Source organism: Anopheles coustani, chromosome 3, assembly GCF_943734705.1.
Source record: "Anopheles coustani chromosome 3, idAnoCousDA_361_x.2, whole genome shotgun sequence".
In the NCBI taxonomy this organism is placed as follows: domain Eukaryota; kingdom Metazoa; phylum Arthropoda; class Insecta; order Diptera; family Culicidae; genus Anopheles; species Anopheles coustani.
In genome coordinates, this window is record NC_071288.1 from 95,192,215 (window position 1) to 95,206,560 (window position 14,346).

Genomic DNA, 14,346 nt, shown 5'->3' on the forward strand with positions numbered 1-14,346 from the left:
TTGCAGTTTTTTGGCAAACGATCGAGCGAAGCGTTGGCTTCCTTGTTTGATTCGCGTGCGACTCGCCGATTGTTCATGAACACGATCGATGCCTCCGCGGCTCAGAAGTTATTTAACTCTCAGGCCGGCAAGCTCGTGGCCGTTCTATTGTCTAAAGTTTGTTATTCCGCGCTGTGTGTCTCTAGAGGAGTTAAGATAAAGGATGCGCCTGCACAGAAAACCGTTGCCCATATTTCGGCCTCAGTTTGAGCTGCTGCCGATAGAGGTAAGTTCCCGCGAATGTTGAGATTTTGGTGATATTAGCTCTAACCGGCCCTACGCTACACGATCCTCTCGTGGTAGCTTATCGTGCAGATATTCAAATACCTCACTCCAGGCGACCGGAGATCCGCGTGCTTCGTGTGCAGCCGATGGTACGAGGCGTCCAAGTATTGCCGGTTCGCCGAACAGATGGTGCTGCACCTGGTCGGGGTGGACTTTGACGACTTCAAGCCACCGGTCCAGAACCTGATCCTGGCCGATCGCACCTACCCCGTGATCAAGTTGTCCCGGGTGAAGCTGAACGTGAGCAGCAAGTTTTGGCAGAACTACGGCCCGTTCGTGCGGGAGATTACCTTCGAGAAGTGTATGATATGGCGGGAGCGTATCATTTCGCTTTTCAAGTTCATGCCCAAACTCCGGGTGGCACGGTTCGTCGAGTGCGATCTTCTGCGGGACGATCTCTTCCGGACGTGGAAGTTCTTCGACAATGGCCTCTACACGATCGATTTCCCGGGCGTCGAGAGTCTGTCGCTGGCGCGGAACAACTTTAGCCAGCTCCAGTTCGATTCCATGGTGGAAATGATGCCCAACCTGACGCGGGTTGACTTCTCCAACTGCTTCCGGCAGATGGACACCACGCGCAAGATGTTCCTGCTCGGTTGCATTCAGAAGTTTATCGTTCGCCGGCAGTACGATCTCCGCTCGGTGAACATTAGCGGTATTCCAGTGGACGATATTTTCCTACGGGGGTTGGCCGACTCAGCGGGGCTACTGCTTGATGAGCTAAGCCTAACGTACAATGAAAAAATGCCTAGCCGCGATCCCGCCATCGTCGATCTGTTCCGAAGGCAAACGAACCTACGGTTCCTGGATGTGACGAGTTCGACCGGCATCACCGATTACTGCCTCGATGTGATCGTGAAGCATATCCGCGGGTTGGAGGTGCTGAACATGACGGGCTGCTGGGGAGTGTCCGACTACGGCATCAAACAGATCTTCCGCCTACAGCATTTGGTCACGCTCAACCTCTCCAACTGCATCCGGATGTCGAAGCATGGCATTATGGACGGAGCGGCGTTCAGCAATCGGGTGATCCTGAAAGAGTTACACCTCGAGCTGCTCGACACGCTGGACGAGGAGTGTGTCGTGAAGATAGGGGCGAACTTCCCTAACCTTACCGTGCTGAACATTGGCGGTTCGTCGACGTGCATGAGCGATTGGTCAGCGCAGTACATTTTCCGCAATCTTGTCCATTTGGAGCATTTAAACATTGAACGCAGCACTAAGGTTTGTTGTAACTAAAGTTTCACTAACACGATCATGGTTTTGTACCTTTGAGATTAAAATTAGAGTGATTTTTTCATACTAGTTGTTGTTATTTTGCCAGCTCACCGACGCCGGGTTCACCGGGATCGATCTTCCGGAGAAAACTTTCTCCATCTGGGACGTGGAGGAAACGTTCGCCATCGATCGGCTGAAGAAGCTGCGCGTACTAAAGGTGTCCGGATGCTATCGGATGACCGATTTCGCGCTTCGTTACGGTTTCAAGTTTACCGAACTGAAGGAGCTCAGTCTATCACGCTGTCACCAGGTATGACCAAATCGGGTGGGACACAAACAAACAGAGGACATTTGGTCTGAAACACAATTCATCTGTTTGTTACAGATTTCGGAAGCCGGAATCGAGCGTCTTGTCGCAACGTGCCCGGCACTGGAGTACCTGGACCTGAGCGAATGTCCAAACATTAACGATAACTGCGTGAAAATGATTGCGGTACAGCTCAAACGCATCAGCACGCTGAAGTTGGCCAACTGTCCCCTGTTGACCGAGGCATGCATCAGTTTCCTGACAACGTTTTGCAAAAACTTGAAGGTTTGTAGTGAATCCTCAGTAAAAAAAATTAAAAAATATGAAAATAATCAAAGTATTTTAAAACTTTCCGCCCTTATCAACAGTATTTGTACGTCAGAGGATGCTTCAAGCTTCCACCGGACATTGCGGATCGTTTGTCGAAAATACCCACCCTTCGCCAGGTGTATAAATCATAAGCAACATCAGAAAGTAAATGGTAGTAATTTTCTTATCTTTATCAACGCTCTATTATCTATAAGCAATTAATTTTATTAAATTGAAATGTAAATATCCCAACCCTTTTTTTAATTTTACTTGAATAAAACAAAATGATTTATCTAACAAATCCATTGCGAAAGTGATTCTTTGAAAAGACGAAATGCAAATCAAAATTTCACCAACAAGAGAAAACAAGGAAAAGTTTTACAGAAACTCGTCGATCAAACACTTTCACATGCGCAATAGCGGATTGGCAAAGGGACAAGTTCTGCCAGTGTCTACCCTCGCCGTCGCAGCAACAAATCGTTCGATTACGTTGGCAAATGTGCAAGTTCTAACTGTTGCAAATTCAACTCTCCTCACCTGAACGTCGTACACGTCACTGGCTTGCCGGGCTGCTAATTATGTCATGCACAGGGTTTAGAACACCCGAACTGGTACATTTTCTGTTCGACAGTATAGTGGTTCGTATTTTTGGGAGATCGTGCATTGTACACGATTGAAATCACGATGCACTTTTTGCCGAATGGGTCGAACGAGGAGGAAATAAAGAACTCTCTGATCAGTCATTTCACTGCCAACGTTGAGAACGGTCAGATGTAACCAAGGGTTGTTCGTTCCTGTGTAAAGTGAACGTGTTTATTACAAACTGTACGATTGGGTCACTTTCGCTTCGTTTAGGTGATATTTTTAACGATCACAAGTGCGTTTCGCGATGGCTTTGGCTCGGCTAGTGGAGAGGATCGAACGAACGCTGTATACGCACTACGAGGACAACTTTGTCTACTTCTTCGAACCGAACTTTGAAGCTCTTCCTCCGGAGGTATTGTTAGATCGGTGCTAAACGTGTTCGGTGTCACCGTGGCTTGTTGTTTACAGGAGTTTTGCCAACTTTACTCACCACCACCGTCTTGCTTGCAGCTTCTCATCCATCTGTTCCGCTATCTGAACCCGAGCGATCGGAGTGTAGCATCGCTGGTTTGTCGCACCTGGTACGATGCATTTACCTACCTGGAGTTCCTGCGCTCCGTCTGTCTGCACATTCACGACGTCGAGCTGGTCGATAACGGGCATCCGCTGAAAAGCCTGCTGACTTCCTTCCGGTACTTCACGGACGTGCGCGTCACGAAGGTGGTGTTTGGGAGTAAGAGCGAGTTCTGGAGCGAGTTTGGTGAGGCGATCGAAAACCTTACGCTCGACAACTGCGTCATCTGGAAGCATAAGCTGCTGTCGATCCTAAAGTACATGCCACGACTGAGGGGTCTGTACATCAACAACTGTCCGGATCTGTTCAAGACTTGGAAGCTGTTCGAGAACGTGACCATTACGTGGAATCTGGTGCTGCCCGAGCTGAAACACCTCAATTTGGCACGGAACAATCGATTCCTGGAGTTCCATTTCGATTATCTGATGAATTTGGCGCCGAATCTCGAGTCGCTCGACGTTTCCGAGTGCTTTACCAGCATCGAGGCGCGCCAGCGTGTACTCATGCTCAATCACATCCTCGAGTTTGTGCGGACGAACCGAAACCGGCTGCGGCATCTCTTCCTTGGCGGCACGCCAATCGACAACGTGTTCCTTCGCGGACTCGCCGACGTCGCGGGACTTTCGCTGAAGAGCCTCGCGCTGATGGTGTGTGAGAAGATTCCCACCAACGAGCCGGGTATTATCGATCTGCTGCGCGTGCAAACCACCCTCACCCACCTGGACCTCTCGAAGTCGCTCGCGCTCAACGACTACGCGCTGATTCAGATCTCCAAATCGATCCCGCTGCTCGAAACGCTGATCTTGAACCGGTGCTGGATGATCACGGACTACGGTATCACCGCCATCAAGAGCCTGGTCTACCTGCGCCACATCGATCTGACGAACTGCGAACGCATCACCGACGCCGGGCTCGTGGGCGGCCTCTTCACACATAACCGCAAGGACGTGCGCAAGCTGTACCTCGGGTTGCTGACCAACATGAGCGACGCGGCGCTGACGAAGGTGTCGTTCGAGTTTTGCAACCTCGTCGTGCTCGACCTCGGCGGCTGCTCGAACAGCATCAACGACCTCTCGATACAGTACATCTTCTACCACATGACCAAGCTGCAGGAGCTCAATTTGGACTGTTGCGCAAAAGTTCGTATCACTGTCTTTACGATATTTCAAGGATAAATCGTCAAGAATGTAATACTAACTGAGTGAATCTTGTTTAAACAGGTATCCGACGCCGGCATAACAGGGGAAAACTTGGAAGAGTTTGCATTTTCCATTTGGGACATTGCGCTCACGTTCTCGATCGCCGACTTGAGCGGATTGCGCTCGCTGAAGCTCTCCGGATGTTACAAAATCACCGACACGTCCTTCGAGCGTTGCTTCCACTTCCGGGAGCTGAAGGAGCTAAGTCTGGCCCGGTTGCTGCAGATTACCGATCGGGGCATCGAGAAGCTTGCGCTGGGCTGTCCTGCCCTGGAAGTGGTCGACTTCAGCGAGTGCCGCACGATCACGGACCGGTGTATCGAGATCATCACCAAGTGTGAGCCACGGTTGACGACGCTCAAGCTCCAGAACTGCCCGCTGATCACCGATAAGGCGATCAAGTACATCGTCGAAAACTGCCACGTGCTGCGGGTGCTAAACATTCGCGGCTGCATCAAGATTTCGTCGTACGCCGAGAAGCGGCTGTCGGCCATCAAGTCACTCCGGCAGCTGTACGGAAGCACTCGGGAGGAGCTTTGAGAATCTTTCGTCCACTAGTTTAGATGTAAATAAAGGCAAGTTCATGAGTCACGAAAAATATGGGAAGACCTCAACTCATTTCCAACACGAAATTCTACTCAAGGTCGATCTCTCTCTCCTCCTCCGCAGCTTCGGCTCGAAAGTCAATCAACTTCTCTTGCGTCGTCGGAGGTCAACCGCCACCACCTTTAACCCTCTCTACGTGCACTAAGCGAAATGTCCTCATGACTCCTCAAGACAGCAAAAGCCTACCTTTGGCCATCTCCAACTCTCCCACTCATCTTTCACAGCACGATGGAATAATGATCAGTAAAGATTTTTGGTTAATTAACCGTCGCTGCTTACGTTGTGAGACATCAAAGACCACGATGCCGCCGACTTACGCGCTCGAGACTCTCGGAATGGGTTGGACCGCCTTCATTCACCCTCTCTCGATGGAACCGGATAGGGGTGGAACGAAGAGGAAAAACAGGTTGACCAGACCGGGCTGCGGCTGGCAGGACGATCGGAATCGGAAATAAGGCAACCCAAACAGAGTGGCCGTGCGCAAACATACCCTTTGGAAAAAGTGCACGCCGAGGGAAGGATTTTTGGTTAAATCCCAAGAAGCAACAGTTTTGGTGGGCCAAAAACAGGAATCGACATCAGTAAGGCATCAGATCGGTTTCGGGAGCGCGGGGCGAGTGGAGGAGAACGTACTGCCAAGTAAACATCCACCGAGACGACCTGGTACAACAGAAGAAAGAGAACCAAAAACAGAAGAGAAAGAGAACGAGAGACATAGAGAGAGAGAGAGCCAAAGGCGGCAGATACAGAAGTAAATTTATATGATTTAATAATTTTATTGCACGCATCTCCGGTGTATTTTTTGTGTTGTTTTATGGTACGGACTTGAACGGATTGGAACGCCGTGGACGTCGCTTGTCGCTTGTTGTTGGCCGGCCCGATGGGTTTTTAAACATCGACCTTTCGGGTGTGCTTCTCAGATCCTAATGCCGCCGACTACCGGTAGATACTTTTTTTTTCCACCCCACCCGGACTGTTGTATGCGTGTTGGGTGTTTTTTTTTTGTGTTCCCTGTTGTTGTTCCACTGCTCGCCAACAACTCCCGCCGGGTTTTAACCTTTTCTGTTGTTTTACCTTTTGTTGGGAACCAGGCGAAGTGCATTCTAGAGCTCGGAGCACCTTAATGCAGTAAAAAATAAACATAAAAAATGCATATCGCTAGCAAGAACTGATGCAAAAGGAGCCTGGGTTAGGAAATGAAAGTAAGGCCGATAAACTTGTTCGCTGAGGTTCTTAGGGGTTGCAAATATTTTGCCAAATGTGAAGATGTGGAATACTTTTTAAATGTTATATTTGAGTAACAAAGCTGGTTATTTGTAATAGTCGAAAATAAACCAAAAGCTAAGCTTAATTTTCTCTCGATATCACAATTCTCTTGCGCAGAAAAAGGATCTTGTGCATGAATAAAATTTAAGCTTATAAATTCGATTCTGTTATACTTGGAAACCCTATCAAAAAGGAGCTCCCCAGTGATCCAAACAAGATGACGAGGAGCCCAGTGACCTCGGTGGAAGGACCAAGGTTTACCAGAACCTGCGGGACATCGAATGCGATCGGGGATGGAGAGCTGCAACTATGGACTTAGTATCCTTGAGAACGATTGACCAGGCCATTTCAGTACAACGTGTCCAACTGTTAGCAGGCCAGGCAAGAAGAAGAAGAAGCAGAAAAGAAGAAGTTGGAAACAAAAAGGGTAACTTTTAAGGCACATCCATCCCAATACTTTGATATTCATGCCATAATTAAGTTACTTAAATAAGTACAGGGGAGATGTAACTACAATATTAGTAAACGAAAAACTATTCTTGGATTTGATGACGTCTACTTTCTTTAAAAAATAATAGTAAAAAAAAATATAATAAAACAAATCCTGAGTACAAGACTCAGTACATTTCCAAAGTCGATTAGCGTAATTGTAAAACAAATTAAAACTTTAAAATTCAAGCAAGAGCTTCCTTCATCCAGAACGAATGAGTGAATTTGTGTGAATAGGAAAATAAACTCATAGTCTCTGAAAGGAAGCGGATCAGGCGTCGATGTAAGGCATGCATTATTTACTTACATCGTGATGGCTTAGTTTTGATCGTTTCGATTTTGAACAAACACTCCATGAGGGGCTGCAAACGGGCCCCCTGATGTCTTCCATTTTTCCTGGAAGGAAGAGGCGCAGAAATCGTGACAACATCGACTTTCAAACAATGCACTCGGCAAACACAGATGTGCATAGAACAGATTTCAGGGCAGAAACCGGAGTAGCGCTCCTCGGCGGATGTGGAATCAAAACACAACCGAGCACGATGGAAGGATCCACATACACACATAGGCACAGCCACACAGATGTACACAAGTTTATGACCGTTTCAATACCCGGGACTAGGTGGTACTATTTGACCATACTCAGCGTAACGCAAACAATTAAATGACAACAAAATGGAAACGTTGCGCGACATTGAAAGCGACTTTGGACACGGACTGGCCTCCCTAAGCCCTCCGCAGTCTTCTTTCCCCTCACCATGGGAGGGGGGACTTCTGCGTTCCATTGGACGGCGTTGACGGCTCGCTTGGATAAATTCCAAGTCACGCCAAAAGCTCTCCGACGGTGGAGCATTTACGGTGTAAGCAGCAAAGATTTCTTCATTTTCTTTTTGTTCCCTCTATGTTTGTGACCTGGTGACGCTGATCCGCCCCGGGCCCCGGCCTGAAACCCCGCGCTCAGCGTCACAGATGAAGGTGGCCCTGGCTGTTTGCCGGAGCAATTAGAAGGATTGGGAAAAAACGGTATCACGACACGACACGACACGACCGGCCGGCCACAATTTCGATGGCGATCGCGCATTTCCCTCCCGGGGACTTCAAGATCAACACCGTGTGTATGCGTGTCGCGAGGGACGTTTAAATAAGATCGCTTGGAATGGCCGGAGTGGTCAAACAAAACACACCAAACGGCGGCCCCTAGATGGATGAAAAGGAGAGCAACGCTTCATCGAGGGATTTTCAAGCTGTTTGCTGTTTGAAATGAATGTTTGATTGGAAAAGTAAATCATCCCCGAGGATCGGGGTGAACAAACACTGCGCGAGAAATCAACGAAAACAACGCCAACGGGAAAGCTGGCGAAACGGCGCGAACAATCGAGGAAAATGGGAACTTTGTCATCTCTTGATCAATCTGTTGAGCAATGTTGTGTTTTTTCTTGGAAAAGTTGTTTTAAACAAAATGTGAATCATCTTTTAGATGTATTTTCGATATAAGCTTTGTGATGAAAACACCGGCGGGAATGGGTTGAGAAGCAAAAACTAGAGCAAAAACCAGAACCCCGTGAGAGTACCCGAGGGAAAACAAACCCTAATCCCTGCCGTGACCCGTGCGTACCGGTGGCCATAATGGTTTATGGTCGACCTTTTGAGGCTCGCGTCCGGTGCGCTGCTCTGTTCGCCTCTGCAAAAGGGAGGAGCTAACGTGCAGCCACCGGGTGAACCAACACGATCGTCGGCCGCCATTCGTCGCGATCGTCAAAGAGAGATGGCTGCTGACGGCTCGACACAAGGCATCTGTGCTGTTACAGCATGGACTCGGTCCAGTGGTCATGGAGTCGAGTCGAGTGGATCGAGCCGTCCGGCACGGCACACTCAGCTGTCGGCCATCATCGCGTCGACAGGGACCGGTCGGAGTCGAGTCGAGTTTGTTCGAGCTTAGGTGACTTACGCACGGCCGGTGGTACGGCGACGAACCCTCCTCCCACAAAGTGACAAATTATTTTCCGACCCCCGAACGCGCGCGGTCGGTGGCGGTGAAAACGAGGCGTTGTTGAAGGTGAATATTTTATGATCCGTCTCGATTGACCGATCGAGTGGGTTTTGGTGTTTGTGTGTGTGCGCGTGTGTGTTGTGTGTGCGACGAAGAGGGAGAAAGGGGAAGCGCAAAGGTTGGGTTCTGAGAATTAGTGCCAAAGCGTTGAGGACATTCGAAGCCGCGGCGTGTGTCAAGTGTCGAATCGAACGGTTCAGTTCTATACCCTCTGTCTTCAACCCCTGGTTAGTGGTGCAGCAGCATCGCGACAATCGCGATCAAGTGCGAGATCAGGAGACAAGGAGACACGGGGGGACCTGAGACCCGAGGTGGGCCGTGTGGGTGAAGTGTTGATTATTTATAAAACATTTGACAAACCCATACTAATTAATGAGTGTATATCCATAGTATTATTACAAAGATTATTATTAAAATTGTCCATATTTGTGGAGGTGTAGCGTTCTTCACTAGTGTGTTTTGTTTCTTTTTTTTTTTCTTGCCTACACGCGTAAAATATCGCGTGCGATTCCATTCATCACCGTTATTAGTTTTATTGTTCGAGTTCGAGTGTGATTATTTTGAGGTGATAGTTATTTTTTACCCTCCTACCGAGACGCGGCCAGCCGGACAGGTGTGTTGAATGAGGTCCTAACGAGGTGTTAGATCTGATGTGGTGAGACTACGTTCGGATAATGGATTTACAATCTTGCAAATGAAGTTATGCAGTAAAATTTCGAAAGTGCACTAACGAACGGAAAGGTTGAAGTGAGATACTGTGTACTAAACCTCCCCAGAAAGTGGCTGCGGATCATTTGCCGACGGCACTCGAGATGTCATAATTATCAAGAGCAAAGAACCCATCGCTCAAGCAGCGTACGCCAAACGACGATTAGCGGGTGCCAAACGGTTCCTAAAGAGGAGTTAATTTTCCCATTTGTCCGGGAGCTGATTAACGATAGTTCAGTCATCAGTCCTCAAGCTTCGTTCTGCAATCACCAACGCGGGAGGTGGGTGGAATTATTGAACTTTGAAATCAACATTAAAACACTAATCCGTTTGCACACGATCCGCACGGGTTGCACCGTAAGCGGGTGGTTATTACTACGCGTGGGAACGTTTACTACACACCCACCAGGGTGGGACCACCCACCGAGGGGGTAAGTGGTGGTGGGGGAAGATTTCGAACTGAATGTAAATCATGACACTATTCGATAGTTCAAACAAGAGGAGAAACTTTTGGCAACAGGTGGGAAAACAAATGTTGTGTGTATATGCAAATGGTTGGGATTGGAATTAAACAACAACAGTTGAGAATAATCGTAAGCGTAATCCAAATAGGAAAAGTTTCGATGGCAATTTCCAATTTTCACACATTAAAAGTCTTCATAAATAATTGATTTTTTTTAGAAATTACCTAGCACTAAATCAATCGAGGAAGGAACAAATATTGCCCGTTTGATTTGAATGTTGTACTTACGGTAAAACTTATTTCAAACATCAAATCACTGCCTCAGTATGTTATCTTTTGGAACGTGTCATTACACTTTAGACATATTTTAGAATTACCCTTTATCTCTGAAAATATATCTGCTTGGAAAGTAAGTCAAGATTCTATTCTGTAAATATCATTGCATTGAATGAACTCATTGCACTTTGCCTGCAGCCTACGAGTAAAATCGCATCTGATCTAAATCTTGACGCACTATTTCCTACTAAGAAAATGACGTATGCATCCCTACGTTCCGCCTCGTCCCGATCGTCCGCACTTTGGACACGTCTTTCCATTCGGGGGCCCGCATTCGGCACTCGGAATGTATAAACACCTAATTAACACATCATGACATGTAGCTTGCCACTTAGCAACACTCGAAAGTGATACAATTCAAATTACGAGTTAATTTTTTACGACAGGAGTTGAGTCGCTTCGGGGTTTTCGTGCCGCGAGCCGCCTCGCTAAGCCCTCTAACGCTGACCGGGACCATCGAGAGATTTCATTCGTTCAAGTTTTCTCGTCCATTCCTTCGTTTCTATTCGCTTTCCGAGTAGCGATACATTTATTTGACCACGTCCTCCGTGACTGCCCCATCTGGCCGGAAAAGGTGCCGCTCCGAGACGAAGTTGGCAGTGCACCCGGTGTCGAAGCCGATCGAATTAAGACAACGCAGCTTTGTGGCTCAATTCGCCAGTGACCTCTTGCGGTCAGGCCGGCAATTTTGCTGTTTCCCTCCATCCGCGGGCTCGATCGCCTCCGCCGCCGATGGATCGATGGATTATCGAGAGTGTGTCTTTACAACCATCGGAAATGTCTTAATTATTCCGGATCACCATTACGCATTCGAACGGGACGCAGCGTTTAACTCTCGGTCCGCGGTTCGGACCGACGGACATAGAAGCAAACACACAGAAGTGCCAGCGAAACAGCAAAACGATGGACTCGAGACACAGGTCCACGGCCCGTTCGATCGATCGGTGTAAAAGAATTCCCTGCCATATTACTTTATGGCACGTCGGCCCGATTCGGAACAACCACAAATGACGGCGACGGCGTTGAAGTCTCTCACTCCATCGAAGTGGCCGGGAATATGGTCTTCCCTCGGAGGGCCTCCGACGGGAGCTTGACACGGGAGCAGCATCCAATCGGGAAAAAAGTGAAGAAAAACCGATCCCATGCAATATCAATATTTTATTATTTTTATCTCTTTTATTGGAAAATATCATTTAATTTTTATCGCTTTATGGCACGGGCGTATCGGGTGGTGGTGGCGGTGGCGGTGGTGGACGCTTGTCGAATGCGTGAGCCCGCGCGAACGGCTCCAATCTCGGTCCGATGTACCGCCACGGAACCAATCCCGGTCCAGAACGGGACGCAATAATTGCCCGCCGAACCAAGAAGCACGGAAGCCCGGGAACCACAAGGTCAAGTTCGGACTGCGCGGGGTCTGCGTTTCCTGCCATATCCAGGACCGACATTTAAAGAAATGCTTCCCATAAATCGTAAGAGAATTAATATCCAAGTTTTAAAATTGAAAAGGATTTATACTTTTCTATTGCAAACAAATTGCAATCGAGTGAAAAACTTCTGCAATATGCACACGTAATTGGTCAACCTTCAACTGACTCGCGAGCACTCCACATCCTAAAGGAGTAGTTTATGACACCTCAGATTCCTCCTGCATGAGCCGTTTTCTTTTCCCTCGTCCGAAAGGAACTACCATACAGAAGCGTGTTGCTTACGGTCGGTGGCTGGGGAAAAAACAATCAAAGAACCCGCCAACCCAATGGTGACTGCAGCACGGTTTCTACACGTCGGTGTTTCGAACCCGATCGTCTCCTCTTCCTGCACCGGGCTGTAATCGGGCCGACCAAGGCACCGGGGCGCTTCCCCGGGTGCTGGTGAACATCGCCCGATGGGAGCAGGAATGGGTTTTGAACCGTTGCCGCACACATAAAGGCACCGAAAGGCCATAAAACCATGCTCGAGTGTTTTGTTGATGAATCAATTAATATTTCTCCGCTTTATGTTCCACGCCCGTCCGTTCTGTTGCTACCAGGTCCCACACGTACTGTTCGTTCCTTGGTTATCATTTGGCCACTTCACCCGGGCAGTGGTTCACATTCGGTGGTGTTAACAGTGGCTAACGGAACCGATGGAACCGTCCACCAGGGAGGAGAGGGACAATTTAATGCTCCTCCAGAAGAAAAACTCGAGAAACAAAGGAAGGAAAGAACGAAAAGTGATGAATTTGATTTTTGCCGCGGTTTCGTCGCTTGATTGCGCGCGCAACTCTTTCTAGCGGACGGTCGGACCGGAAAACCAGTAGCAAATGATCGCAGTGAACGCTTTGATTCCGCGTTCGATTTGGTAGCGAAATTCACACACAATCTTTCTTCAAACAAACCGTGGGACTTTTGGGAGTTTTTTTTCTGGGGGAGTTTCGTTTTATCCAGTCCCCTTGCATTCGCAGCTCACGCAACGCCGACGGTCCGTGAATAGACATTGATAACACTGAGGCACGCTTTTAGGAGTGATAAACGCTGCGTCAATGATTGCGTATACGGTGACGTAGCGCATTGGGGGGATCATGTGATGCCGTATCTAGAAGAGCACCAGACGGAAAGCCAACGAAACGGATGGATACCGACAGGGGTTTCGGGAGAAGTTCGATTAGGTTTGGGCCGCGCACGCGCAAATTTGTTCCCGAACCGCTCTAAACCATTTCCAAGGGCCGCCGTTGTATATGTGCTCAGCCAATTTGCGCCAACGTCACCAGGAAATCGCTAATTCGCCTATAATGGTTCCCAGCCAAAAAGGCAAATTTGTGGCCGAGCAGATAAAAGCCTGTTAGTACCGGTGCAGACCTGGCGTACTGGTTTCGGCGGGAAGGACGGGAATGACCGATGACGTCGCTGGCGTGTAAACGTCGTGTGATGTAAATTAGACGTCGATACGCACTTGCCTTTTATTCGGTTGAATGAAACAGTTCTCTTCCAACATGCCCGAGGCACATGGCATATACATTCTTGAGACATTTTTGTTGGTCGAATTTGTTGAGTTATCGATTACAATTTCAACAATCTAGTAGTCTATAGTTATCTAGTAGACTGTGCTGAAGATGCAGCAAGGATTTATTCTTAAGCTGGATTTAAACGTTACATATTAATCTGTGCAGATCTTTGACGTCTACAGATTTCCTTTGTTCTCTCGTACCCATCGTCTGTCAAACATCCCTCGAGATATCCCGAATATCTCGGGGATGTTGGAAATAGCTAAGGAAAGGCTGTAGACGTCAAACATCTGTGCAGATTAATATGTAACGTCTACGGCTTGCTTTAAGCAAGCCGTAGACGTTAAGCTGGCTGTAGACGTCACATATTAATCTGTGCAGATCTTTGACGTCTACAGATTTCCTTTGTTCTCTCGTACCCATCGTCTGTCAAACATCCCTCGAGATATCCCGAATATCTCGAGGGATGTTGGAAAGAGCTAAGGAAAGGCTGTAGACGTCAAACATCTGTGCAGATTAATATGTAACGTCTACAGCCAGCTTTACATATTAATCTGCACAGATGTTTGACGTCTACAGCCTTTCCTTAGCTCTTTCCAACATCCCTCGAGATATTCGGGATATCTCGAGGGATGTTTGACAGACGATGGGTACGAGAGAACAAAGGAAATCTGTAGACGTCAAAGATCTGCACAGATTAATATGTGACGTCTACAGCCAGCTTTAGTCTCAACAGACTCGTCTGTAATCTGTTTAGTCTAGTTAATCTAGTTAGTCTAGTCTATGGTCTTCTTTCTCAACTTCTAAAACGCATCCTACGCGTTTACGATACCCATGACCTCACCATGGGTAAAGAAGATCAAAATGGCTGCTCTTTCCCGCGGCCATATTCCAGATCATGACTTCCTTTTTTGTGACATCCACCATCTTTC

General features: G+C 48.0%; 2 protein-coding genes across 2 annotated transcripts; both read left to right on the top strand.

Moving 5' to 3' along the window:
- Positions 1 to 202: 202 nt before the first annotated feature.
- On the top strand, positions 203 to 2,310 carry LOC131270030 (F-box and leucine-rich repeat protein 13-like). Its single transcript, XM_058272391.1, has 5 exons — positions 203 to 265; positions 343 to 1,548; positions 1,649 to 1,852; positions 1,928 to 2,134; positions 2,218 to 2,310. Exons 1-5 carry the CDS (start codon positions 203 to 205, stop codon positions 2,308 to 2,310), a joined length of 1,773 nt encoding a protein of 590 aa, XP_058128374.1.
- A 737-nt stretch (positions 2,311 to 3,047) lies between these two features.
- Positions 3,048 to 5,056, top strand: LOC131259623 (F-box and leucine-rich repeat protein 13-like). Its single transcript, XM_058261163.1, has 3 exons — positions 3,048 to 3,155; positions 3,254 to 4,456; positions 4,538 to 5,056. Exons 1-3 carry the CDS (start codon positions 3,048 to 3,050, stop codon positions 5,054 to 5,056), a joined length of 1,830 nt encoding a protein of 609 aa, XP_058117146.1.
- The last annotated feature ends 9,290 nt before the right edge of the window (positions 5,057 to 14,346 follow it).